The following is a 27,952-nucleotide window of genomic DNA, read 5'->3' on the forward strand; positions in this document are numbered from 1 at the left end:
TCACTTTTCATCCCCCAAAGCAGAATTCTTTTGTGACCTCATGATATGATAGAGAGTTTCCCTGAAATGCTGGTCCCGACTCAGTCTTTTGGCTGCTTCTTTCAGCTCCTCAATGTTTTCAGCTTCTGCGTGCGAGAAGATGAAGGACTGGGACTGCTTCACTGAAACAACAGCAGCACAGAAAGGTCAGCACTCTCCGTCAGGGACACAAACTGAAGACAAAGCTTCACTAGAGCACGAGCCATGGGATCAACATGACTGAGAGCGTGGCAAGGGATGAGCTAACCATTGCATTCTAACATCCTCACCTTAATGTTTTCAGAGGAGGAAAATGCTGACAGCATGGAAACACACTTTTCTTCTTTACAGCTGCCTCTGATTTAGGGTTCTACATAGAACCTGATTGAACCTTGCAGGTAGCCACTCTGAGCACTGGATTGGACAATGTCCAGGTGCCCCTTCCAACCTAACTCAGTCTATGATTAAGCATTCAGATGAAGTCAGCTTTGAGCATGTTTTTTTAGGGGCCTAGGACGATCACAGCAGTTACCTTTCAACACACATGAAGAGACAGGCAACGGGTACACAGACTCAGTGCCTGCTCTCTGGGTAAGGAAGCTCCAAGTTTCTCTGTAGCTCCATTCTACTACTAGGGAATATGAAATATGAACCACATTTGCAGACCTTACTGCTCTGTCAGCCCCATCTGCACATATCTGCTCCTGCAGGATATAGAGTAAGAAGCTGCCCGATACCTACGGTCATTCCACGAAGCACTGGCTCTCCGGCGGTGGAAGCGGCAGCTCTTTATGCGACGAGTGGCAGCCTTGTGGATGTACACAGAGTTCTTCATGATCACAGGCATCTTGGCCTCCAGCTCAGCATTGCGGATGCACACTTCAAAGAACTCTGAGGAGAAGACACCACTGTGAGCAGGGACAGAAGAGGCACTTCAAGCAATGAACCAGTCACAAGGGACTGCACTCACTGACAGGCTGAGCCAGGTAATGATGTTCAATACCTCCCTAGATCTTCATGAACAACAACTCATGAAGCTCCAGAATATCATCAGAATTAACAAGTTCAAAGTGACAAAAACTTCCAGTCCCCAACAAGTGCATACTCATATTATAGAAAGAAGTGCAACCCATCCATTCTCCATCAATCATTCCCACAACTGCTCATGGTTCAACTGCCAAAAGCCCCTGATATTATGGTAAAACTTCTCAAATCTCTTGCAACACAGGGTTCTGAAGCCTTGCTGGTCGCACTTTCTTTGAAGGACTTCTAAAACCAGTCAAGTCTAACTGCGGAAAGGGAGGTGTTGACAGCACGGGCACACACACCCAGGCCATACATGGCCAAGGATTTCTTAATAGCATAGCAAATACTAGCACATACGTACATACAGTACAGGCTCCACGCAAAGCCCCATGTCCAAACTCTGACAACATTATTCTGTCCCAATCTGCCACACAAGCTGCTTTTCCTGGCCCATTTCCCCTCTTATGGTCTAACTGACATATCTTCTGCCACTCCAGTCTTGCTGTCCTCCTGCCTGTTGCTGGTCCCTTGCTGTTCAGATGGCTCATGTGCTAACGCGCCCCAACTCTTACATGAAAAGGCAGGGCAGAGCTGCAGGAATCACTTGGAAAGACTGAGGCAATCTGTGCTGGGACTGACATTAAAGAAAACATTGCTGGTCCCTCACTTTCTCTAGCATTTTGCTCATCAGTACATTTTTACTCTTTTGAAGAAAAGATCCCCCAAAATCTAAGATTGGAAATGAGTGTCAGGAGACATTCAGTGCTAGAGGTTGCTCACTTATGCCCTGTGCAGGTAGCTCAGCTCATCCACTTTAGCTCTGTTTTCTTACCAAGGCTCTGAGCCAGTGCAGAGCTCAGAATCGTGCCCTTTTGTCTCAGTTTAGAAATCTGATGTAGAAACTACTGAATAATACAGATATTTATAATTTACATATATAAATATATGTAAATAAAATAAGTATATTAAAACTATTTATACCTGTATTTATATTTGCATATGTAACAGTGCTCAGAATGCTACAGGACTTTTTGACTTTTCTATATTGGACAATACATCCACCTTTCACTGAAATGAAGCCTTAACTACACAGATACAGCACCTTCATAACAGCTTCCCCCTGCACTTGCGCTATATTTGAGGATGGAAAACAAGCAAAATTGCACCCAATCAAAGCTGCTAGTGTAAATTCCCAAACCTGACTCAAGCCAGATGCGAAGATAATGCCCCATCTTACCAAAAAAAAAAAAAAAAAAAAAAGAGGCAAAGAAACAGGCATAAGCTGTGAGGAACCTGAGTCTTACACCTGACCTGTGGACTGCAGTTGTCTCAGCACAGCAGTGATGCCCTGATTCAGCTCTGAGTAAGGATCCAAACTTCACCTGCTGGGTCACCTACCAGCACATTGCTACAGCAACCACGCTCCTTAAACTGCTGATGTTCTCATAAGCAAGGCTGAAAAAAGATTATCTTGAGGAGAATCAGAGGACACTAACTCAGACCTAGTCAGTCTTTACAGCTCTGCCACAGCTTCCCTGTTTGACATTTTGGAAAGCATTTGCTCATCTCTGCCCCTAGGTTTGTCTTCCACTCAACAGGGAAGTCTGGGATAATTTTGCCCTCCTTTGAGGACAAAACACCAAGTGCCTGCATAGCACATTCTGGCTCCTCAAAAAGGAGGTATGCTTGAGGTACAAGGAGTTAGGAGTGCACATTATGTGCAGCTTTGCTAATTTGGGAACTTCTTTTTTGTGTCTGGGAAGATGGGTAGGAATATTTCCTCTCTCAGAGTTTGCTCATCAGTAGAGAGGACAGATGACTGACTTACTTCTCAAGTTACTGACATCTGCTTTCATCTTCTCCTCTTTCTCCTTGTTGCAATCCAGAGAATTTAAGCCTTGCTCCAAGCTCTGCAATGCTTCCTCAGCTTCTCTCAGTCTCTTCTCCAGATCCATGCGCACCTTCACCTCAGCCTGAGGAAGAGAATAAGCATTTCTGAAAAACAGCTTGCATCTCAAAAACCATCCTGCTAACTCACAAGGTCTGTGAGGGACCCAACAGGCAGGTGAAAATGAAAAGACAACAGTAAGGAAAACCAATAGAAATATTGTAAGACAACATAAAAGTTGTTCCTTTTGTCTTCAGATAGAATCTGAATTTGAAGTCCAGATTATTTTATTAATTCTCCTTTACTCCGACTTTCATTTTCACAGCTTCCCTCTCATTGTATGAACCATATGGAATCAGAAATGGTATTTCAACATGTGAATTTGTGCTTATGCAAGTACTTGCAGCTGAGCAGGAACAGGAGGACATTTTCCAGCTGAGACGGACTTGTCAATTCCCACAAAGGGGTGTACAGTACTTAGTTTCAGAAACAAAACACAAGAAAAGTTCAAAATAAAGGATAACCTGAGTAGTAGCTTAGCAAATGAGAATAACTAATACAGCTTATGTCAACTTAGCTTTAGTTTGGCCAAGTGGAAGGTTACAGGATAAGAAAAATCTTGGAGGTGCAGAAAAAAGAATTGGGGTTTTTTTTGGAAAAAATAGTTGTAGAAGGAGGTTGAGTGACATCACCTGCATTCCTCTGCTTTTGAACCCAAGTTCATGCAGATGTTCTTGAAGATTTACAAATCTTAAGACTGACTCTCTGAGCACAAGTGAGGAGGTAAGATTTCTGCTCAGTTCTGCAATGTATAGCATTTCTTTGAAAGAATCTTTATTCTTGATTGTGTCTACTTTCCTCTTACTTTTTTCCTCCCTCCATCTTTAGATGATGCTTTCACAGTAGCAAATGAAAAGACTGAATGGGTTAATCAGACCTCAGAATGAGAAAATAAATAGTAGTGCTACATAGATATAACACGACAACTTCATGTGTTACCATGATATGAAGCATAGCAAATGAAGATTTGCAACCACAAAATGAAAACAAAATGAAAACAAAATAAAACCAAGTCTCCCACTTGATAGGGGATGAACTGAAAGGGAAAATGAGAGAACTCTGGGCCCAGGGACAGCGATATGCGACATATGCAGGAGATACCTTGAGGTCTCTCTCTGTCTGCTGCTTCTCCGCAGTCAGCTCCGAGAGCGAGTTCTGCAGTGCTTGCGACTGGGAAGAGTAAAACTCCCGCTCCTCCTCCAGTGCTCGAGACCGTTCCTCATTCTCCTTCATCCTGGTACATGACACAGCAAAGGAAGATGACCGTTCCCACCCCAGCACAACTCACAGGAAGGAAGGGGCTCAGTGTCATGATGGGGCATGCTTAACTACCTGGCTGCCCTGAGCAAAGAGACGCTGACAGGAGCACTGTCTGTGTTTCACTTCAATAACACAGGCATTGCTGGAGAAAGCCAGGTGGACAGTTCTTGACTGGAACATTCTCAACCCCCAGACAAGGTCCAGGAGTACCAAACACTTCTCATGGACAAGTCCATGAACACCAAATGGACTCACATGCTTAGGTCCTGATTTGAAAGGAGCAGGCCCACGCGGCAGCAAGGAGTTCAGCTGCCCTGCCTCACTCCGTCCCCTGTGAGGCATTTATAACCTGAACTCCTGCCATGGGAACCAGACAAGCTTCCAGACTTGTCTTGTGTTGGCAACCAGAAAGCAAGTCAGCAGATAGTCACATCATTTGGCACCACTAAGCCTGAGCAGGGCAGAAGTGTCCTCTTCCCTTTACCACACCCAAGAACAGAAATTATAAAGGATCTTGCCTCTCTGCAGGTCTCAGGATAAACAGGGGAACAGTTTTGAAGTGGTCCTAATTTTAAGCCTGGAAATATTTAGCCATACCCTTTCTGATTGCCTCCCACCTGTGAGGGGGAAAACTACCTCTTTTCCCCCCACCCTCTTCACACTGGATCGCATCTTGTCCCACATCCCTCTCTCTGTAAGAGCCCCTGCCCCCACTTCACCTCTTCTCTGCCAGAAGTTTCTCCTCCAGAAGTTGCTGCATCTTCTCTTCAATCTGTTGCAGGCTGCAGTGCAGTCCCCAGATGGGGCTTTGCTCCTTGCTGGGGCTGGTTGGAGGTGGGAGCTGGCTCTCATTTTCTTCCAGCATCTCCAGCATTTGCTGCTTTTCCAGGGAGAGCTCCTTGAAGAAGGGCAGAGATTGTGAGTATCAGCCAAGTCTAACGTTTCTGCTCCTGTTCCTGCCTGGCTCCTCACTATTGGGTCCCTCCATCCTTACGTCCACATGCCTCATTCAGGTTAAAAACAGGAACAACAAAATCTGGTTTTCATTTCGTATCTGCCTCATGAGGAGCAAGCCTCCACCATAGCCTTCGCTATGCAAGGGGGCGAGAACCTGCAGGCTCCTTTGACATGATATGCTAGTAAAGACCCAGCTCAGGGACTGGAGCCTTGTGCTTCCCTAGTGCATCACTGATGCAGGCAGCTTCCCTGCCTTCCCTCATCACCTTGCTTCTCAGCGTGAACTAGAGGCATCCCCTCTGTGGCACTTCTAACTGCGGGGCAATAGGACATATCATGCTGTTTTCCTGTGAAGTGTTTGGTCCGGTGTGCAACTAGGGCATGAATGGTCCTTCCCTAGCTTTCCAGTTCTTTTTTCATACCCATAACTGCGGGCAAAGGAACATCAGCAACAGATTTTTGGACAAACTTGCGGGATCTGACACGAACATTAAGGATGACATTGAGGCTTCAGAAGGGCAGCTGTGTGGAAATTTCACAAACAATATACATTTAGAAAAGCCACTTTCCACCAATCCACCAAAGTGATACCAAGTAAGGAAAGGGTTTAATACAACACTCCGTTTCCTAAATTCCCATGAGGTACAGGATTCCCTGGGAACCATGCTTCCTTCTGTGAACAAGGAATGCCTCTCTGCTGCTCCAATTTCCACCAGGACTTAGGGAGTTGCAGTTAAAAAAAAAAACCCAAAACCAGAAAGCTATCACAGACTTACAGCCGTATTGGCTGGAGGGGACCCTCTGATAGGCTCTAGTCGAGCCTCCTCTTCAGAGTTAGTCTGTTAGCACAGCAAGATATGGTCAGCTGTGGCTTTCTACAGCCGAGCTGTGAAAACCTTCCGAGATGGAGCCTCTCAGCCTCTCCCACTGCCTGCCTACCTGTCTGATGAAAAGTCTCTCCCTAGTGTTCAACCTGAGCTTCTCAAACTGCAACTTATGGTTATTGTCCTACATCACATCACCTGGTACTGCTGAGAAGAGTTTGGTTCTGCTGGGCTCCATGTCACTTCTAGTCCTTTCTGCAGGGGATTTTGGCCTTCATATCAGCTACTGAATGAACCTGTTCACCCGCACAGGACTTAACTCTGGCGCTAGCGGATGTTAGATTCATTCCACGGGACAGCACTGCTTTCAGCCCTGGTCAGTTCTCATGGATTGTTCCCAAAGTGCTGTCACTCAGAGGGGACAAGTGGTCACTCACCTCTAGGGTTTTCTGTAAGGACTGTGTCAGGCTTCGCAACTCTTTCTTTTCTTCCTCCACTCCTTTAAGGGAGCGGGCTGTGAGCTCTAGCTCCCTAAAGAAGCAAAAAGGGCAATAGCTATTGCAGGGGAACACTAGCCCCACAGACTGCGCTCAGACTGCACAGGCTGTGGGTCTCTTCGTGCAGGACCTGCGACCGGTGGTAGGCACAGGCAGCCCTGGAGCGTCAGGAGCGTGCCAGGAAGCATCACACCTTGAACACACTACAGGCGTCCAGGAACTTTACTGTGCCTCCTGATCGTCAAACCAAAACCGTTAGTGCGCTTCTCTAGCGAGGGCAGGGCCACAGTTGCAACTAGAAGAGCTCAGACAGGGCAGTCATATCTAAGCAGATTTTGGTCTATGAAAACAAAAATGGTTTGCAAAATCACACTGGCTTTTCTGAGGTGTTATTTAGGGAGAGAAAAGGAAAAGAAGAGGGCAATGGCAAAACGTGCCCTTTCAACACTCAGGGCAAAGCACTTGGATCCTTCCCTTTCTAAATACACTATGCAAAATATGAACAGCAAATGTAGCTCTTAAAATGACAAAACTATTTCTTGGTGAGGCAACTTCATCATCCACTCAGTGTCATTCAGCTGATGGTGGAAAACCAGATTCAGATGTTTGGAGCCCACATGGCTGGTCAGTCAACCAAACTAATTGCCTCTCTGAAATCCTCTAGCACCTGTCTGTTGCCATGCTTCCCCGGCTAATCTGGGGTTTGCTCATGTCCCAGCCCTTTAAAAATGAAGTTGCTGGAGCCCTGAATGCAAAATGAAACTAAGCTGTATTCTATTGGTCACACAAGTGATAGCAAATGCAGGTAAACAGATCTCAACCATTCCTGTTTTGGTCAATATAGCATTTATCTCCTTCCTACATGCACAAAATAGGTGGATTTTATGAACTGTTTTGATTTACCACCACAGCAGCACTTCTGCCCAGCGTGGGAGTTCACGTCCCTTTCCTGCCCTGTGCAGTTTGCCGCCTTACCGTCTGATCTGTTCCTGCTCCAGCCGCAGCTCCCGTACTACCTCTTCAAACTGGTGCTTCTCTGCTTCCAGGACCTGGTTCAGCCGCTCGAGTTCCTGGACCGAAAAAGAAGACAAGAATGTTCTCTGCTGACACTTACAGTTAGGAAAGGCTTCCCTGTTAACAATGCCTGGGATTTTTAACCTGAGCTATGTAGAGCCACGGGGTGTCCGATTCCACCACGCTTTTGTCCAGGGGCAATTAGAAGAGATTAAAGGTTGGTTGAGGATTTCTAGACATCCAGAAGTTCCAGCCAGGTTACCAGGCACTTGGAAATCCCAGGCATGCTCCCTGCACAGATCAGCTCTGCTGCACATGTACAGAATGTCCAACGCTCCCTGGGAAAGCTGGACTCAACATGCAGGTACCATTTCCAGGCACCCACATGTGCATGTACAGAAAGCCCGGACAGGAATGTGACAGCCCCAGCACTGCTGCGCCTGAAGTGTGATATTTCTACTAGCTCAGCCTTGCTTCCCATCCCCACTGGGACAGGAAAACATGAACTGCACCGTTACAGCTTTGCACAGTTTAATCAGCCTGTCACTATCTTTGTGCTAATAAAACCAGGCTTAAAGAGCACTGAATACCACAAGCTATCCTCAAGCAGTGAAACAGTCTCTTCCCCTAGTCTAGAGGAAGCAGTTGTACCGAGATCTACTGCAGATGGAGGGAGACAGGGACAAAGTACAGTGAGGGTCCTGCTCCCAGTCGGGTCCCCTTGCAGCCTTAACTGCTAGACAGAACTCCTGCTGCAGGCCCAGGCAGGTCACAAAACAGCACTGACGCCAGACAAATTCGTAAGGCTCTTGCTCCATGGTGCAGGTATGGTTCAAGCTGCTTTCCCAACATATTGCTCTGAAGCCTTCAGGCTCACAGCAGGTCAGACCACCACAGCTCAGTGAGCTATATATTCATTCCTTCATCAGTAACAAACTCCTTCAAACTAACCGGGCCCCGTCTGCTCTTTGTGGGCAATGGAGATACCATGCGTGGCTTTGTAAGAGCAGAAATTCTAGGGTCTTTAGACAAGGGCATTTCCCTCCCTATGGCTGTGGGTTGTGCAGCAGGCTACCCCACCAGAAAGGGATGTCTCCCTGCAAAGGCAGAAGTAGCTTAGCCCTAAAGGAGTGTCCAAGCCACCTTTGGACTTTAGCTTGGCAGAAATGTACGCAGGAAAAACATAGGCATGAGAAGCCTAGGTCAGCATTGCCGTCATTTGCTAAAGAGGGGCCACAGTCATTTTGGATTAACTGGAAAAGAGAGCATGTGGCAGTTTGCAAGATTGCAATGTGGTGGTTTACATCCATGCAGGATTTCCTACCGTGTAATAGGACAACCCATTTGCAAAGCTATCTTGCAATAACTTTATGATGGTGCTATAAAAACCAGTATAGATTTGGTGTAAATATGAGAATGAGCTACTTTTATTATACTAAGCAAATATAAGTTTTGAATAGTTTGGAAAACAACAATAAACTTGATAAATTAAGGTATAATAGTCACATCTAAGGGAGTGCTCTCTTGGGCTTTCCCTAGTGCAATGTTTATTATTTTCCCCCATCTCTGGTGTGTCCAAAGAAAAAACTACGTTGCTTTTTGCTGCTCCTTGTTTCTCACAACAGTATCTCTATACTAGAACAATGTCAGGTTTGTTTATTTGCTTTCTAACTGAGGAGACAGACAAGTTGATTGCCAGCCTCCTCTTGAATCTACCAAGTAACAAGTGTTTAATTCAACCCAGTGAATATGAATTTGACCTGATCTTCCTCAAGACATAATCACAAGCATGCTGCATAGAAAGCGCCTGGGAAGGGGAGCAGGGATACACCTCCAGGACCCACCTCATGGCACAGGTCTTATTCCTCTCTTCATCCACAGGGCCCAGAAGTTGGCTGGAGACTCTTTTGGCTCCACAGCCTCCCTCCCTGAAATCTGGTGTGCTCTCAAACCAACAGCTCCCGACCCCCCCAGTCCTGCCACATGGAAGATGAAGGGAATTGGCTTGTGATGAACACTCACCTCTTTTTGCTCCCTCTGCAGACACAGCTCTTCCGTTTCTTCCATTAGCTTATCTGCAAACACACACACAAAGGCCAAATGCAGAGAAAAGCAATTTATATCCTGAGGATATTTATGAGCATGAAACACTGACTCTTTGGAGCTTGAAAATGCAGCATTCCCTATTGCTCTGTGTGTATCTGTCTGGGAGGCTCCAAAGGCTGAGATGACACTAGTGGGATGTTCTGTAATTTCTCTCCTGCCAAATAACCTAATAAAACTGAACAACCATATTGCTGTGTACTCCTTCTAAGGTTTCCTCTCAATGTTCTTAAAGAGCATTAACGAACTAACCTTCGCCATCCTCTAGCTGAGTCAGGAAAATACCCTTATCTCTGCTTCACACATGAGGAAGCAAAGGCACAGAAAGGTTAAGTGGGTGCCCAGGGTCGCACACTGCATAGCAGCAGTCAGTTCTCCTCCTGCAGTTCAGTGCCCCATCCCTACCTGCCTAGCACATCACCCTCTCCTTCAGCCCCCTGGGCATCACTGCCAGCTCCCTATTGTCACCTTGGGCTGCCCCAGCCAAGCCCAGAAATCAATCCCCGAACTTAGCCACAAAACTTTTCACTGTTAAGGATAGCTCCCCTCAACATCAGTTGCTCTTGTCTACTGAGAAGGACACACACCCACCAGAGACTCTGCTCTGATCCTTACACCGTGACCTGATGTACCTATGTTGTGCTATGCTCAAACCTTAAACAGAGGCTCTGCCTTAGGCAGCTCTTAGTCATGCTTACAGGAAACTAGACAGAAACACATTCCTCACAGTTAAGCCTAGGGTTTAGCTCTCAGCTCTGCCCTACCCGGCTGCCATGTGAGCAGGGGCATATTCACTGTAGCACTTTATGATTAAGTCTTCCCTGTATCAGGTGAGGAGGATGCTACCTGTTTCCTTTGTGCTGGGGCACCTGAAGAGATTAGTCCTGCTGGCAGGATTACTACTGCTAGGAGGAATGCAGATCTCTACTATCTCCTGCCCACAGCAGGGCTCCTGTTATGTTACTAAAGCTCTGCTGACCACCACTGCTGCCTTTCCTTCCCTGTCTCGCCCTCTTCCTCCTTGCCAGGACCCAGCATGGCTGCACTGTAATTACACAGAGGGTCTCCCACCTTCCCTCTTCTGCCCCTCCTGGGGGGGCCAAGCCCAGGGTTTGATGGGCTTCTGCAAAGTCCCACCCTGAGAAAGAAACCTGGATCCCAGCTGGGTGGGAGGCAGGTGGAAGGTAACTCTGGGGAGATTCAGGGAATTCCCCAGAGCAGTGTTTGCTTCCTCCAGAGAGCCTTGACCTGCTGCCAGGAGCAGTGCCTGACCTCAAAACTTAACTACAGGATGGACACAGATGATTGGAGGTAAGGTTAATGAAGTAGAAGCCTCAGCAGTTATGTAGGAATAAATAGAAAATCGCTGTCAAAAGAAAGTAACCAACTGTGACAATTGACCGGCTCTGAATGTTCTTGTCATAGGCTAAAGAACCCAGTGGAATGTGTATTTTATATTCCAAATATCTCCTGTTTGCCACAGAATGTGTATTTCTCTATTCCTCCATCACCTTGTCTTTTATCGTACTGTGGCCCTCTTTAGTCTCTTAGGCTCTTTCGTCTGCTCTGATGGTTGCAAAATAATGTTTTGACAAAACTTTCCTGTTTCTAACTTTCCTCCTGTCCCTCCAGGTCCTCCTCTCAGCACTCCCTATTATCCCTTTGTCAGGCGTGGAACCACTCCTCCCTGCCTGCCTCACATACAAGCCCACCCATCAGCTCTCACATGTGAATGGCGCTTAGATGGCTAGAACGAACATGCCTTGATACCTGAATTGTGATCACTGTTACATATGAGACCATATACTGAGATCATCCCTGATCAGCATGGATGCATAAATGCAAAAGGCTCTTCAAGATTCCTCCAGTGGCTTGATGATTAGGAGCAGAGACCAGGAGCCCCTGCTCAAGGCATCACCAACCCAAAGGCACAAAAAGGTGCCGCTAGCTTGTTTAGAGTAGATGACTCTCCAGGCAAATCACTGGGCTGACAAATGTGACCAGCAGCTCCCAGGCCAGACAGGCTGTTAGGCCTATCTTGGGGAATGCTCCAACTTAGAAGGTATCTGGGTTAAAGAGGCTGCTCTCCCTTGGCTCTTGCTATAGGCAATGTGAAGAGAGACAGCTGGACCTTTCAAGGCAGTCAGGAGGGTACTGCCATCCAGAGACTGTTTTCTGAGTAGGGGATGGGACTAGATAACCTCCAGATGTCTCTTCCAACCTTCTATGTTCATCTGGAGCAACTGCTCTCTCTCCATTGCCCACAGAGAGAGCAATGACAAATTAGCCACTGCCATTAGACACCTCAAACAAGCCCCATGTAAATGCTTCCACTTTCAACATGAACAGTGTGGGCAAATGCAGACAAAGACCAAGTAGAGTAAGACAAAAAAAAAACCAACCAGCTAGAGGAGGAAAAGTCATGCATGAAAAGCTGTGATCAGCCTCAGAAATACCAGTGCTGTGTGATTCAGGGAGACAAGGGTATTGACTGTTTGCCTGGTGAGCAGCTGAAATCAGCACATCCAAACTTCTCAGGGGCAACAAACATATGTACAGTCTAGCCATACGGAGCTGCAGGACCACAGCATGCTGGCCAAGGCACATTGTTCCTTTCACACTCCACACAGATGTCCAGATCCTACCTTAACATTTTTGTGTTTTGACTCCCTTTAAAACGTGAATTTTGGCTGCTGCCTACTCAAAAGCTTCATCCAGTAAAAGTCAACAGTAAAAACCTATAGCTGCTTGGCTTGACCACAGTGACAACTCCAGAAAAGCAAAGTGACTATTTTGGGGTTTATGGCTTTTGGAAGTAAGAGTTTCCTACCTAAATACTCCTGTTTCTCCTTGGCCAGCTGCAGTCCTTGGGCTTCCAGGCTCTCAATCATGGCTTCTCCCAGCTGGGCATTCTTCCAGGTCCTAGGGAGAGCAGACAGAAAGCAGACAATGTAAGAGAGCTAAGGGTCCCACAGATCGAGGCAGGAGACTCAGCCTAGCAATCTACCAAGGAATTCAAAACACACAGACTCTCATCAGTTGGGACAGTGATTCTCTAAATTTTTCTCCACAATTGGAGAAATTTCCCTGACATTCAGTAATTTATTTATTTTTTAAATACAGGAGCTGTACATCAACACTGCACAGCTATTCAAATGTTTTTTCCAGTGTTTTGGAGATTTCTACACTGAGCTTAGTCTTAAGGGCTCTCCAGACCAACCCAGCATATGCAGAGCCTCCAACTGCAACAGGATGTACCTGGAACCCATTATATGGATCCCAACAGACTTTAGAACCAGATTTTAGCTTTTAACTCAACTGACTTCCCATCTGCCAGTGACATTGTCTTCTGCAGCCTTTCCAATATTTTGCTGCTATAGCCACTCTTTCCCTTCAAACATTAACCGTTTATTGAATCCTTCCCACAGCCTTCTATCTTCAGCCTTTCTGGTATCCATCATCCATCCATCCTGGAACCAATCAATCCCTCCTCTGCTAAACTTGTAAGCCACTAGGCTTTGGTGCCTGGCCCTACCCTGTGAGTTAAGTGCCTCTCCCTGTAAAAACAACAAAGAACCAGAGATAAAAGCCAGACAAGATGCTGGCAAGTGGGGAGAGCTAAAGGAGGCAGGCATATTCAAAGAGTACCTTGTGTTATTGTAGGACCATTGGCCAGAGAATCTCAAGGTCTCTTGAACTCATTATGAAACTAAGCTGTAAAAAAAGGCCGGTGGAGCAGATGCCCATTACTGATTGATGCCTATTACTGACTGAGCTGATGGACAGGGTAGGCTTTAACACAGATATTAAATACCAAGGACAAGGACTTACAAATCAAAAACAGAACCAGAAATGGAGTTTGCTGCTCACTTCTATTCATGTTCCATTAGATAAAAACCATAAAATACATAAAATGCATATGTAAAAATTCATCCCAATCTATTTATATGGATGCACATACAGGAACAGCAATTGCTGCTCAGAAATTCTGCCATCTTTGTTAAATCCTAAGGGAGCTTATTAATATTAAATACCTGTAAGCCTTCCTATACCAGGCCTTTTTGTGAGCCATTGGAAATTGTAGCTTTTCAGAAACTGTTAAGTTGGCAACCTCTCATAAAACAATTTCAAGGCAACCTGTACTTCGTCTCTTACAAAAGCCAGACAAATATATTAAATACACATCACCCCAGGGACCAGGCAGCTCACAGCTCCAGCAGCTGAAGCACTGCCTTGTGCTCTTTGCAGACAGCTGGGTTTCTTTTCAGCTAATGAGCATCTTGGATATTTCTAAACTGCAGAGGAAATTAGAACACTAATTAAAAAGGTGATGTCTTGCCCACAGGTAGACATCTTCATCTTGAGTGAGAACATGTGGGTGTGAATGTGTTTTTCCACTAACGTTCTCTGATACGGGATGAATCTGATCCCAGAGAAACCAACAGCAAACAGCTCAAGCTGTGGGGGCATGACACAAGAACAGAGTTTATCATACGATTACTTGGAGGGTTTCAAAACAGCTGTAGCTTTTAAGGTGTCTGTATTAGATTCACTTTTTCAGTGCTGCCTCCCTTCCCCAGCCGAACAAGATGTTTCCCTGTCTGTAACTCAAAGGTTACTACACCCACTGCTGTATAACTTAGAAGACACACCCATATCACTGTGTAGCATTTAAGCTTTTACTCCTTTTATCTGCTGTAACCAGTGCCGGTGTGTACTGGTTTTCTGTACTCCAGAAAACAAGAGAGAACCAGGACAATCCAATTTTTTCTCCTTCCTGAAATGCCAGGTTATTTTTCATGCCAATCACAAAATGGCCCCAGCAGAGTGTCATGGGTATGCACACGGTATCACAACTGTTAGCACATTCCTCAGAACAAGCAGTCAGCATTATTCTCAGCTGGCTTCAACCACATCCTAGATCATGCCTTTCTCCTGACAAAAAGAGTTGGTGATCTGTTTTGGGTTCCCCCCCCCCCATTGCCACCAAGTCTACTTTTAACCAGTGCAGGGAATGCCACTATGGACATAGAGAGCGTACGTGTGCCCATCTCCCCCACTAGCAGCAGCAAAAGCCTCTCTGGGTGGGAAGACAGCCTAGGCGACTGGGAAGCAGGACTGTGTGCATTTCCAAAAAGCTTTTAAGATCTGGCAAATGTGATAAGTCCAAGCCACAACACGTTAGAAGTGTGGAGAGACCATCAGCTCCCCTCCGCATTGAATAGGCGGTTCCCCTATCAAACCAGGAGGCTTGGAAAGGAGTGAAGAGCTGAAGGCATCACTGAGCACACTCTGATGGTGGAGGTAATAAGCAGTTGTGCAGGCGCACACACACACACCACCCCAGCCCCAGATGTAAAGAGGCAGCAGACAAAATTGAAACAAAGAAGAGAGGATAGAGGACGCTTCCCATCCTGGGTTCATTTTTTCCTCTTTCCCCTATTTAACAAAATCTCAAACTATGAAGTTGGGTTTTCTTGAGGGTGGGTTTTTTTTCTTCTTTGGTTGGTTCTAAATGATGAGGGAGACTGTAGGATGATCACAATAAACTGTAAGTGCTGCAGTGCCATCAGCAGTACAATCTCTGTCCAGGAACAACAGGGCACTAAAACAGGTTGCCTGGAAGATTTCAGCTGTGTCCTTTTAGCTTTCCCATTCATTGCAGATCAATTTACTGGCCCATGCTGTGCCTTTCTGGCTGCTGCTTGGCTCCCAACCTGACCCTGCTAACATAAATCACATCATCTCTGCTTTTCCTCACATGCAGGCTATCATCAGCACTGATTAAGCCAGCACTGGAGCTACCCTGCTCTCCTCCACCAATGCAAAAACAGAAGAAGAGAGGGGAGGGAAGGGGGTGTCACAGGCAGATTTTTAGCTAGGTGCAGCCACCTCTCTAGCTCCTGTTTTAAACACTAGGGCTGGAATATTGGAGCAAGGACTAGAGAAAAGGCTGGTTCTGTGAAATGAGCAGCCGCACAGGGCTTGCTTGCAAGAACCCTCCTGAGCTGTGCAGCCACACTCCTTCTCTCCCATACACACTTGAAAGATTAATTTGGCCCCCAAATTATTACCCTTGGCAATAGTTAAGTCTAACATTGGTGAAGACAAGCGCAGACCTGTGCTATTGAAGGAAAACCTCTAAATTACTCAAGGGCTGAATCTGGGTCTCTCCTCTGCAGTGGCCAAGCCTGCTCATGCTGAGTGGGTGACAGACCTCTGCCTTGGGTCTTGTGTCCCATGGGGCTCATGCTCCCATGAAGCTTTAATGGGCAGCTTTGTGTTGCATTTCATACCGTACTACGGAGGTAACTGAGCTTGCTCCAGCACCAAAACCAGGCTCACTGCAGCAGCGCAAAGCTTGGCTTGGGCTGATCCACTGTAACACCATGTTCCCCATTAATTACAAATGAACATTTTCAGCCTTATAGCGTTGGAATTAACTGCTCTAGCAGGCAATTAAAGGTCTTAGTAGTCTTGGGGAGTTTCTCTGCCTCCCCGTACTCCTTTTAGTCAGGCTTTTTCCTCTTTATCCTTTACGCATCTACAGAGCAGATCAAAGAGAATAAGGAATAGAAAGAAGCTTACACTTTTCCAGACTCCTGTAGCATCTCCAGCCACTGAGCCTGCTCAAACTCTGATTCGGCTGCTAGAACAATGTTACCCTAGAAGAGGGGAGGGGGGAAAAACCCGGATTAGAGAGGCTGGTGCCTTACACGCCTTTGTGCACAAGCTGGACACAACTAGCACAGCTGTGGCAGGAGGAGAGCCCGCCACAGGCTGCCACCTCTGAGGGAGACATCACATGGGAGCAATTATGGCCCAGGCCTACCACACATTCTTGCTTGGAAAGAGATGCACACAGCAAGCAGTCACGGTAGGAGCAAAATGATAGAGCAACACGAGCTCTAGGGCTCCTGAATATCTGTCTATTGGTCTACTAGTATCATAAGACCTGCCATCAGAAAGAGCAAGTCTCCTTGTTGGTTGTCAAAGCAGGAGCAGCAGCAAAGCCTTGAGGGGACTTAGGATGCTAACCCACCCTCTTTCTCAGGATAGTCTGCCCAGAGAGGGTAGGCACACATTGGTGGGGTGGGAAAGACTGCCAGTCTAGCTCTGCTCATCAGCAATAAAGTGTTTTGCGGTGTTTGGGTTTTTTTGAGAAGGAAAGAAGTGTACTTACATGGAAGTCTTCATGAGAGATCTTTATGGCATAAGGCATGTTGGACTCTTCTTTGGGCTCCACGATGCAGCCTCCCAGGGGTATGACACCCTGGGGATGAACCAGAGCACTCCAATCAGTCAGCAAATCGAGTATAACTATTAACTAACCAGGAGCTGAACTTTCACCCTTGGTCACTTGTAGGCCCCTGCCCTGCCTTAGCTATCTCAGGAGGGGCAATACACACAGTTGCTGAAAAGCAGAACTCCTCCCACCACCACCAGGAGATCTCCAAGTGTATCTGAAAGGGGGTAAAGATGGCTCTCCCACATTCAGCTTGGAGGGAAGGCTGCTAGCTAGAACATGGAAGTGGGAGCTCTTATCAAGCAGGAGGTGATCTCCCGACAGGGGCAGATGTTGCAGAGTCACAGTGTGGTAGCATGAGAGAGGCTGTGCATCCATTACAGTCACCGCCAGTAGGTCAACACCCCACACGTGCTGTGTGGGGACAGATGGGTGGCCTGCTGCCCCTAACCAGGCTGGGTGAAATCAGCACCTTTGGAAACACATGTGCTCTATCAGCCTCCAGTGACTAGAGAGGCTAAAAGCAGACTCGGAGCACAGAGTCCCCCCCCATGAGAGCTCCAGGCAGCAGAGCTACGGAGGCTGCTTCTCGGGGCTGAGGGCACATGGGTTAGCAGGGGCTGGCTGAGACCACTTATGAGTGTGAGTACAGGTTAGGAACAAGCAGCAACCAAAGCTGTTAGCCCCACCACTGGCTTTGCCAACAATATTCTCATACCCACAAGACTGGTTGATTAGGAGATCATGAAAACCAGGGGGTACATCTATTATCAGGTAAACAAATATTAAGGTCATGTATCTGCCGAATCAGTAAGGAGCCTGAAAAGGTACTGACATGATTCCTGCTTTTTTGAGGCTTCCCTGGATCTGCGAGAAGTTTGTGACTTACTACTTCTTCACTTGCTGGGCCCGTGGGGTGGGGCGGGGGCAGGGGGGAGGCTAGAAACAGAATAACCCCCTCTCCCATGCAAACGCTGCTCACCTTGGGGTGGATGTTGAAGTATTTATTGCTTTCAAAGCTCTTCTTCTCACTCTCGGCATAGTAGAGCAGGAAGCTTTCCTTAATGATGAAGAACCTTTAAGACACAGAAAGGAAATAAATTCTGCTAGAACAGAGGTCGTGGTTCACAGCACAATAAAATCTCCACCTAACTAAAGCTGCTTTCTGAGCAGAAGAGTTTACTACTCCCATATCCAAGCCTAAGGTGAGGTGCCTCACTCCTGTTCATAGCCAAGTGCTAGTGCTTAACACTAAGCGCTGAGTTCACATGCTTTGTGCTTGCAGTTTACCACAGCATGCACGCATCAGTGTTGAAGGCAAACAGTAGCATCATTTACTCACAGGGGAATGGGACGGCGGTCTGCGCCCAAGACAGGAGCACAGCCAAAGCCTTCTGGCATCTTGACCTGTGCGGGCTCTGTCTAGCCCATGTGTTGGATTCAACCTATTGGAAGAGAACTGCTCCTTTTTTCAAGGGTCTCTCTCACATGGGCTAAGAGCAACTAAAGGCTTATTTTTGCAATTTACTCCCTGCCATCCTCTTTCCTCCCATCTCGGCATAAGCCAGAAGGGAAGTGTTCCCACTGTAACAGTGAGTCATATGGCAGGAACTCACAGGCTAGCATCCCCAAGCCACTCTCTAGGCAAAAGATTGGCCACGAGAGCACTCAGGAGCAGAAATAAATTTTAGAGATATTTTTAAGCAGAGCTCCTGGCAAAATCTCCTGTCATTGACCTTTGTAAATACAAAGGAAATTGAATTTTTTTTCTCTCATATGCGTGACATTAAAATGTGCCTTGTTCTGCTCAGTTAGCCTTAGGTATGCTCTGATGAACACTGCATAGTAGCCACAAAATATCACAACTTCTGTAAACCAAGCCTCTAATTTACTGGAGCATGTCCTCAAAATTTTGATTAAAGGAGTGCCACTTTTAGCTTATTTGGATGTTCAAAATGCCCCTGGGAGAGTCCCTCTTCTCTTTGAAAATTGAGGTTTCATTTACTCTGCAGGCAGTGGTACAGGGGAGAGATATCTGACAGCTTAAATTCAGTCTAAATCTCTGCAGCACTCAAAAATGCTGAAGAGCAGCTGAAAAGATGGGGACTAGTTTAGTAGGAAGGTTTCAAGAGTAAATGACAAAGAAAATGTGTTGCACTGTTCCATACATATTTTCTGATATGAGAGGAGAGGGATTCAGAAAGAACATGAAAGGCAATAAGCTCAAAATTAATAAAGAATGCCTTTTTACAAAGGCACAAAACACTGCTGTGTAAATCACTTTCATGTGGTCCTGAGGACAAGAGCTCATGAGGAATCTGGAAAGGATAAGGCATTTCTGTGAATACTGAGAACACCCCCAGGAAAGCCTCCTGCTTCTGGGCAGAAAGCCTCCACTGAGAGGGATCAGGAAGAGACTTCTCCGGGCAGCGCTTTCCAGTTGGGCAGCCCAGGGATTCCTGCTGGCTCTGAAGCACAGCGTTAGAAATGGGCTACGGGACGAGAGGTCTGATCCACAAGAGCAATTCTAATACCTCCACATGCCTGTCCCCACCCCAGTTCTCTTCTGAAGCAGAGGGCCCGTCAGATGGAGCCAAGTACTGCCTCCAGTACAGATGAGCACAGCAATTTGGTACCGGTTTAGTTCCTAAAGCTAAAGAAAGAAGTTGAAGCTGGCAGAAAATTATCATAATATATTATAATATATTATTAATTATCATTATTAATAATGTTATGATAATATATTATAATTAATTATCATTATTATACTCGGGGAAAACTTTAGCACTTCCACTAGCTCCTACCTCTTGATGTTTTGCTGTGGCTCTGGCAACAGATTAAATTGCCACATGCCGTGGAAACATGAGCCATGGGCTCACAGAGGGACAGAGAAACACAGAACAAAGCTAAATTCTAAATGCCTGCAGCAAGCTCGAGCTCTGGACCTACTGTGCGCTTGCTCCAAAATGTTTAAAAGTGACAGTCATTGAACACGTGCATATTTTCAGCCAGAAATCTTCAGAACGCACAAACACCAGCAGCAACTATTGTGCCTAAAATTTTTTCTTCTCTTTGCCCACTCATCTATACCTGTTCATGTTGACACCAGAGGTGTGGAGAAGAAGCCAGCTTCTTTCCTCAGCAGGACACTGTCTTCTCGTTTGATACTCCAGGAACATTATGGTTGACTGCCTAACCTCACCTCTTGTTCCTGACCACAGCCTGGCAAAATCTCTCTAAGCAGAACAGCACGACTCGGTGCAAAAATCACTGTTCTGCACTGAGCTCATTTAGTTGGTAGAGGACTGGAAAGGTGCTCATTCACAGTGCAGCCTGTCCAGCAAGTTATCTGAGTAGGAGCAATTACTGTTCACCTTCCACCCAGGGAACCACCTCCCTTCCAGCCCGAGCTCGTGTCCCAGTGCACCTCCCAGAGGAGCTGCATCTAACATCCCCTCAGCTGGGAAAGCAATGCGTGACCCCACCTGTGGTGGCTGTCCATACTCTCTCTCTCTATGACTGTAAGAGGTGCCTGAGATGGACAGGAAAATGGACTGTCCATGGGGCACAACTTGCTTTCCCTGCGATGGGAATCTCCATCCTCAATCTCTTGCCAGCATCACAGATCAGGGACCAGAACGGTTTCCTCATGACAGTAGGCAGGGATGGGAAGGAGCATCCCAGAGAAGGTGGGGGGCTGAACTGCTCACAGAACTTTGAGACACCGGCCCATTTAGCAGATGACATTATGCACGTCTCTGTGGGACACATTACTGAGAGTGGATTCATCAAGGTCTCACCTCTGTGTGAAACAAGGATTGGTATTTTCAGACATATTTGCATTAATGGCAAAGGCAGCCACAACCCCTGCAGCAAACTCAGAGCTGACCCTGGCCAAGGTGGATATAAGAGATCTCCACAGACCAGACAGGGCTTGTTTCTGGTTCCTCCTGTCCACATCACTTCTGTGAGCAGCATCCTTGTGCCTTCCTGTTTCATTTTTCCTCCCACCTTTTGTCATTAACTCTATAAGAAAGTTTTCTTATGAGTAGCTGCATCTTCACTTTATGTCTCTAATGCTTAGTTCAACAAGGACTTGATTTTTTTAGAAGGACATGTTACCTCATCTGCACAATAAATACAGAAATAACATCTTTAAAGAACAATCCTGCCTGGCCAATGGCCTGTACTTGGTCCAGTGGGTCAGAGTGAACCAGATACTGTGGGCACAAATACAAAACTAAGGAATAAAAAACAACACACCACATGAAACGGAGAAAGTCTATTCATCGCTTTCAACAGCCTTTTCAGTCTGAACCACCTTGAGAAACATCTGCAAGACAGGTAAAGATACTGATCTTTAACTATGTGTGATTTTTAATCTAAATGTTAACCCCCAGTTAAAGCCAGGCTTTAGTTTGTTACATACTTTTTGTCCGCTCAGTGCTCCTGATAATCCCCATGTTATAGATAATGCTCCATTGGAAAACAAAACCAAAACAAAAACCAAGAACAAAGCATTGCACAGATCTCAGAACTGACGTGCCTCTGGCAGATTAATGAACTTTCAGATCCCTGACCTCACAGATGTGGAGAGAATCTGTGGGGATTTGGAATGAAAATGTACAAAATAAGAGTTTAAAAAATAATAACAATAAAACCCCACAGCAAATAATGAAGGAAAGACATTGAAAATCTGGTTAGCTGATGGACATAATGTATTTATACTCAGATCACGTTCCCTCCTCTATCCTTACCTGGAAGACAACACCTAAGCAACCAAGATCATCACTAACTTTGACTTTCAGGACAAAGTCTCCACACAACAATACAAGGATAATTGATGCAGCATGATGGAAAGAGGGATGAAGCGAAGGAGTAGAGGAGAAAGAGTTACAAGACTCAAGAGCAAGTTGAAGACTGAAGCAGCAGCCAGGTGAGTAAGAGCAGAAAGGGAAAAGATGGCCAAGGGAGAATGTGGAGACACACACAGTTAGGACTTGGACTGGGGGGCTGAAGATGCTGAACGCATCTGAATTAGGCACAGATGTGCCAGCAGAAGAAAAGGGAGTGCTGGAAAGACAGGGGAAGATTTTGAATACAAACAAGAAACAAAAAAAAAAAAAAAAAGAAGAGATTTAAAAACAGAGCAGCATTCAAAAAGCTTGGAGAGCAGCAGCAAAGGTGAGAGAGGTGAGAAGACCTGGTACAACCATGTGCACCCCACATGCAGCACAAGTAATACAAGAGCCATTCACACATGGTCAACTCCTTTGGGTCACCCATCCCCTGTCGCTAGATCCTGCACTAAGAAACCACTGAAATCACAGTGTAATTAAACTGGAATAGCAGAAGAACAGTAACAAATTGAGTGACTTGGATGTAAAGCTAGAGACATGGTCTGCCAGGATTAGACACAACAGCTCTATACTGGAAAAGCAGAGATACCTGATCTCTGGGGAGAAAGTGTTTTCTTTGTGTCACAGAGGGCTAACGAGATTAATTAGCTAATCTTTGTAAAAGTTTTTGAAGTGACAATGGCCCATGTTAAGTATTTACATTATAAAACTGCAGCAGTCTCACTGGTCCTTCCTTCCAATGGTGGTTTTCTGGGCACCAGTCCAGGAGCACAGGCAACGCATCCCAGTTACTAGATCAGCCCAGTTCTCTCTCCCTCGGGGACAGCTCAGGAAAACGATGGGCAAATTATCTTTATCAGCACGTCAGCTCGGAGGCCACAGTACCTGTCCCTCACTCTTCCTCTCCTGACAGCTCCAGGCTTTCCTGCCTGCCTCCTGCCCCGGCACCTGGCAGCTGGAGCAGCGCCCAGCCAGGCAGGGAGCTGGAAGAGGTGGATGCTTCCTGACAGCAGCCAGCCAAGTGGGAACTTTACAAGGACGAGAGGGAAGCACACAGTCTGCTTGACTCACAGCCCCACTGCCTCGGCAACTCCTGCTGCCCCTGTGCTGCACGCACACACACTGCTCTGCAGCTGCGTGCTTTCTAGGTTTTTAGAGCAGAAAACAGTCCTTAATTATCCTTTCCATCTGTCCTGTGATCACATCCAGTGACTGTTGGCAGCCAATCTGCTGGAAAACAAGGTTACATGCATGCTTTGCAGTGCCACAGCCAGGACTGGTCCAAGAGAATATAAAAATTTCTCTCTTAACTGTGCTGTGTTTCCCTCTTCCCAGCAGCAACTGGCATCTCTGATGGATTTACTCAGAGGTATAAGCATATTTTGTGTTTTGTTCTCTACTCTTTTCAATTCCTCATGTTCTGCCTTGCTTTCTGACTCTGGTTGACCACTGAGCAGATGCCCTCCTGGAACTGTCCTCCTTAGCTCCAAAGTCTCACACCTGAATGGTGACAGTCAGCTTAGAGCCTGACATTTCTATTTGGGGCTGGGATTATTCACAGTAGAGAAGGATGTGCCACTTCCTACCTGCAAAGCTACAGCACCCCATTCATGCCACATCCAGGGCACGTACGTACCTTGTGCTTTTCATTCCAGACTCCATGCCAGGCTGATGCTGTTACAACTTTTGTAGTAGGGAAGAGACTAAACTACTTGTTGTTAATTGGAAGGAAGAATGGGGTGCAGTTTGGTGGGAAGAGGAGGACCATAAGTCAAGGGCTGAGAATATGACTTTCCAAAGCTACTCCAGCAGTGACCCAAGCTTAGACTGGTCAAAAGCACCAGCAAACTCAGATGATGGTTGCATCTCTCTTGGAAGGATATTACTTAACAAGGAAAGAAAATTCACATTAGGAATAGAACGTCTTCTCTTGGAGAGGTAGGAGCTAGGATACTGCTAATGGCATTTCAAAATAAAGCTCTGAAAGGCAGCATGCTCAGACGTCAGCCCTGGCAGATAAACACAGCCACATTGGTCCAGTACCAGAAGCGCCCAGCCCACACTCGGTCAGTACCTGAGGCAGCACACAAATGCTTAGGCTGCAGGACAGACCATGATGTGGGCAAGGGAAAGGAGTGAAAGTGCTCCAAACAACTGCCTCATGTCAAGTCTTGCTGTCCCGACTGATGCCATCAGATGCCAGCTCTGACTAAAACAAGGCTCTGCTATCCCTCCCTGCTCTCTGCATAACCCCTACTGCTGCAAAATCCCCAAACCTGGGATTTCAATCACCAAAGCACTGGACACCATGCCTGGATTTTTTTCCTTGATCCATTATCCAGTCAGCCTCCATCCCTCCCTTAAACACCTGCTTTTCTTCTCAGTGTCTCCAGCAGCACTGTTGCTACAGCCAAATGAATGGGATCAAGCCAGTAAGTACCATGCATCTCCTAAGAGCCAGGCAGACCCATCTGCATGGCTGATGGCCTGATGTCATCAATCCTCCTGTTACATGCTGGTTTATCTCCCGTAGCTTGGAAAGACTTTCCTCGGGACAGGGAGTAGTACTATTGTCCAGTGCAAAACTACTTCACAGCAAAGGTACTACCTGTAAATACCAAACAGATAAAAAGTAGTAATCCAAGATTTCAGGACAAGATCCACATTGCTCAGAGATCAGATCCTCAACTGTATCTAGTAATAGTCAATTTTTTCCCTTAATTTAACCAGAGTGGGAAACATCTCTTCTCCTTTTCATAAAATAATGCACTTGACCAGCTGTGTCTTGCTGGGCATGGAGGGAGGGTAGGTGGGGGGAATGGATGAATTGCTCCTTATCCCCCCATAATGACTGACATAACATGCAAGATTTTTTACTTTAAAGCAAATCTCTCCTGTGATAAAAAAATGTTATCGTTCCTCCTGTTCCAGTCTTTCTACTCCGGAAACCCCTTCCTTTCAAACCCTATAGATTCCCTGTGTTCATCTCCCACCGACCTGTCTCTGGTCCCCCCAGGACCCCTCAGCTGCCATGCTTGCAGCTAATCTTCCACATCAGCCCTGCCGCACAGTCACCTCCCCATCTCTTCCTACCTGCTATCACTAAAATATTTACCACTTGCTGAAGATGGGGGTGACTTCTAGGAATAGAACAGCACTAAATAAATAATGACAGAGAGAGCAGAGATGGGCCATTTGCCTGCAAGAAATTTTTATTAGGAAGAAGAAAGCCTTTTAAGAATGTGTCCTCCATAGCAAATTACCTTCCCCTCCGTTACTCTCTCCGCTTCTTTTCCATAACACAATCACATTAGTTTCCAGACATAATTTAAATATCAATGTTTGGGAGCTGAGTAAGGAGCATCAGCACAAACTCTCTCCTGGGTGAAAAAAGGCCATTGTTTTCAGGGTGTGGGGGGTGCGTGTGTGTATGTAGTACAGAATAAAACCTGCACGCAGGTCAAAGATGGCTACAAAACCAAAACTGCTTCCCAAGCAACATTTAGCTACTTTTCAGGCCATGCCATCTTCCCAGGTTTAGACTGGACATCACTGTGGTTACTACACAGAGCAAAACTGGGAAAGCTGGGTTTAGAAATGGATTTGATGTGCTGTGTCTACGCTGCAGACTGAAGCAAAAAGGTACCCACAGAAGGTAAGTACCAGAGGTAGTCGACACATTGCTCATGTGCAGGTTAATTTATTCTTCCGAAAAGCCTTGAGACACGCTATGCTACAAAGACTACAAAATTGTCTTTCAGCTCCAGAGGTAGCTCGGGCTTCCTGTGCTGCCTTTTGTTAATGACTCATTTGTGCCTTTCCCCAGTGGAAAGGCAAGGGGGGAAAGAAAACAACATTACTTTGTTTTTCTGGCAGACTTTTTCCATCTGCAGATATCAAACTACTAAAGGCGGGTAAGTACTACTATCCTTCTTTAATAGATCACGACAACAAATCCTGGGTCACAAAACATATCTCTGGCAGTGGTAGGGTGAAAATGCAAGTTTCTCGGCTGCTAGTCTTCTAACTGGATCATTTGCCAATGACATCTATCAGCAGTGACATTAATCTGCCATCCAGGAATGATGGAAGGCTTAATCCATTGGATCATGTACCCCCAGTGAGCAATGAGAAAGAGCTGTACCATGTTTCTGTGCAAGTACCCATCCATAAACAGTCGTGTTTCATCATTTGACAACCAGAGGAAAACTCCTGTGAGATTCAGAGATTTGCATAAAGAAACTACACCAACTTTAAACCTCAAACTGACCCATCACTGCAGTATTATAGAACATACTTCTGTCCTTGGTAAAAGGTTGTAGCAAATGCTTTCCAGCTCCAAACTTCCTGGCTACTGATACACAACACACAGCAGCTTACAACTCCCTAGCATCAGACAGGATAGAATTCGGAGCCACCTTCCCCCCTGGGAAGAGAGTCTGCATTTGCTGTTCCAAGCGTGCCATCACCGTCACGCAGCACAGCAGTACTGATGCTGGCGTCTACAAACGCCTGCAGACCATACACGCGCACACACAGTGCCACATGCACAGTCAGTTCAGCCTAGCCATCTCACACCCAAAGGGCTCAAAGAGCTTTAACAAGTGCTAATGAACAAAGTCAAGCAGTTTGGGGCAAAATATACGAGCTGACTCTTCCTCTTTCATGAAATGATCATAGGATAATTAACCAGAGAAGGCAACTAGTCCCTATTTCCACCCTGAAGCGCATGTAGCACAGGGTCTGGGAGGATAAAGAAGAAAGCACAATGGGGTGCCATGCATGTAAAGCAGACTCAGAACAGCAAGGAAGCTATGCCCAAAGTTTCACCCCTAGTCTCTGCCTGGCTAGCTGTACTTGAGCACTCGGACTCTAACTTACCCCAGCACCCTCAGGCTTTGTATTTCACCTGAGCATCCCTCAGTGGCTGTGGCTTACCTCCTTGACCATTTGGCCGACTGCTTCCCGAAGGGTCTCTTCCAGAGCACGCCGTACAGCTGCACTTTGGTGCTGATGTCCAGAGCATCTGAATCTGCCTGCTCCATGGATGGAGAAGGGGATACGGAACTGGATTTTGAAGCGAACATTATCGATGGATCTGGTTCTAACTCTCCCCCTCTGCGCAGCAGCTCTGGGAATCAAATGAAATGCAATGAACCAGAAGGACGTAACCAGCCACTCCAAGCGGCAGACGGAGAGACTGGGCTATGGTTTGAATCAATAACTTGACTGCTCAGCACTGAGTCAATACTTCTCTCCCTGATGCACAGACGATGAGAGTTTCCTCATTGCGCATTACTTCCTGATGCATTACAGACAGCACACATCCCAGCCCAAGGAAAAAAAAAAAAAAAAAAAAAAAAAAAGGAGTGAAAAGAGCCAGAGATCAGGAACACAGAGAGGCAGAAAGAGCTCATCAGAGAGAAAGCTCCCAGCAGTAACATAAGCCAAAATACCTCTGCACCAGAGCCAGCTCGGAAGGCTATTTCACTCGACATTGCAGCTTACCAGGTAGAAATCAGGGCGAGACGGACGTTTTATTGTCAGGCATCTCTGACACATACCCCCAAAATCTTGTGCTTGAAGACAGGTTCTTCTCATTCGTCCTGAGGAAAAGGGGACAAGAGTGGGTGGGAGCCAGCAAGTTCAATCAGATTCCCTCTGCCATCGGGAGACTTTTGCTGTGCCAGCCTGGCACTGCCCACCCGGGTTCAGTTCACATGGCTGCTGGGTTTGGACTGGGCAGTCTCCATGCTGCACGCCTTGCTCAGCCTTAAAGGGCCATTGCTGATCAAAGTTAGAGCATCAAAACTCCGTCTGCCTCCATGCCTTGCTGCATCTTGAGATGCAGCACAGCCTCTGCCCTGCCTATATGTCACGCAGCTCAGGTGAGTCCCCATTCATCTCCTGCTTAGTACTCCTGCAACAAGCTTTTTATTCTGGGTCCCTAAATCCTTGCTCCTCTCTTGAAACCCTCCCTCCCTGCACAGATACAAACAGTCCTCCAAAAGATCCCGTCTTTTGTAATGGCCACAGGAAAGCACATTAGCATCATATTGTTCCTTCCTGCATCCTGCCTTCCCTCCAGGATTAGGATTTGGGGAAGAACTGCCCGCATTGTGCCTCATAAAGCATCTGGAGTTTTGGGGTATCATCTAACCAATACAGACCTATACATGCTGTGAGGCATCTGCTCCTGT

General features: G+C 46.4%; 1 protein-coding gene across 1 annotated transcript; it reads right to left on the reverse strand.

Annotated features, from left to right (window-relative positions):
- Positions 1-26,866, reverse strand: PLEKHD1 (pleckstrin homology and coiled-coil domain containing D1). Its single transcript, XM_076343416.1, has 13 exons — positions 26,691-26,866; positions 17,876-17,969; positions 16,831-16,920; positions 16,236-16,312; positions 12,478-12,569; positions 9,567-9,619; positions 7,506-7,600; positions 6,471-6,564; positions 4,972-5,150; positions 4,094-4,226; positions 2,873-3,017; positions 760-909; positions 1-161 (listed from the first exon to the last, which is right to left on the reverse strand). The coding sequence occupies exons 1-13, from the start codon at positions 26,837-26,839 to the stop codon at positions 1-3; spliced, it is 1,512 nt and encodes a 503-aa protein (XP_076199531.1). The 5' UTR covers positions 26,840-26,866.
- Between the last annotated feature and the right edge of the window lie 1,086 nt (positions 26,867-27,952).

This window comes from Aptenodytes patagonicus, chromosome 7, assembly GCF_965638725.1.
Source record: "Aptenodytes patagonicus chromosome 7, bAptPat1.pri.cur, whole genome shotgun sequence".
Classification (NCBI taxonomy): Eukaryota; Metazoa; Chordata; class Aves; order Sphenisciformes; family Spheniscidae; genus Aptenodytes; species Aptenodytes patagonicus.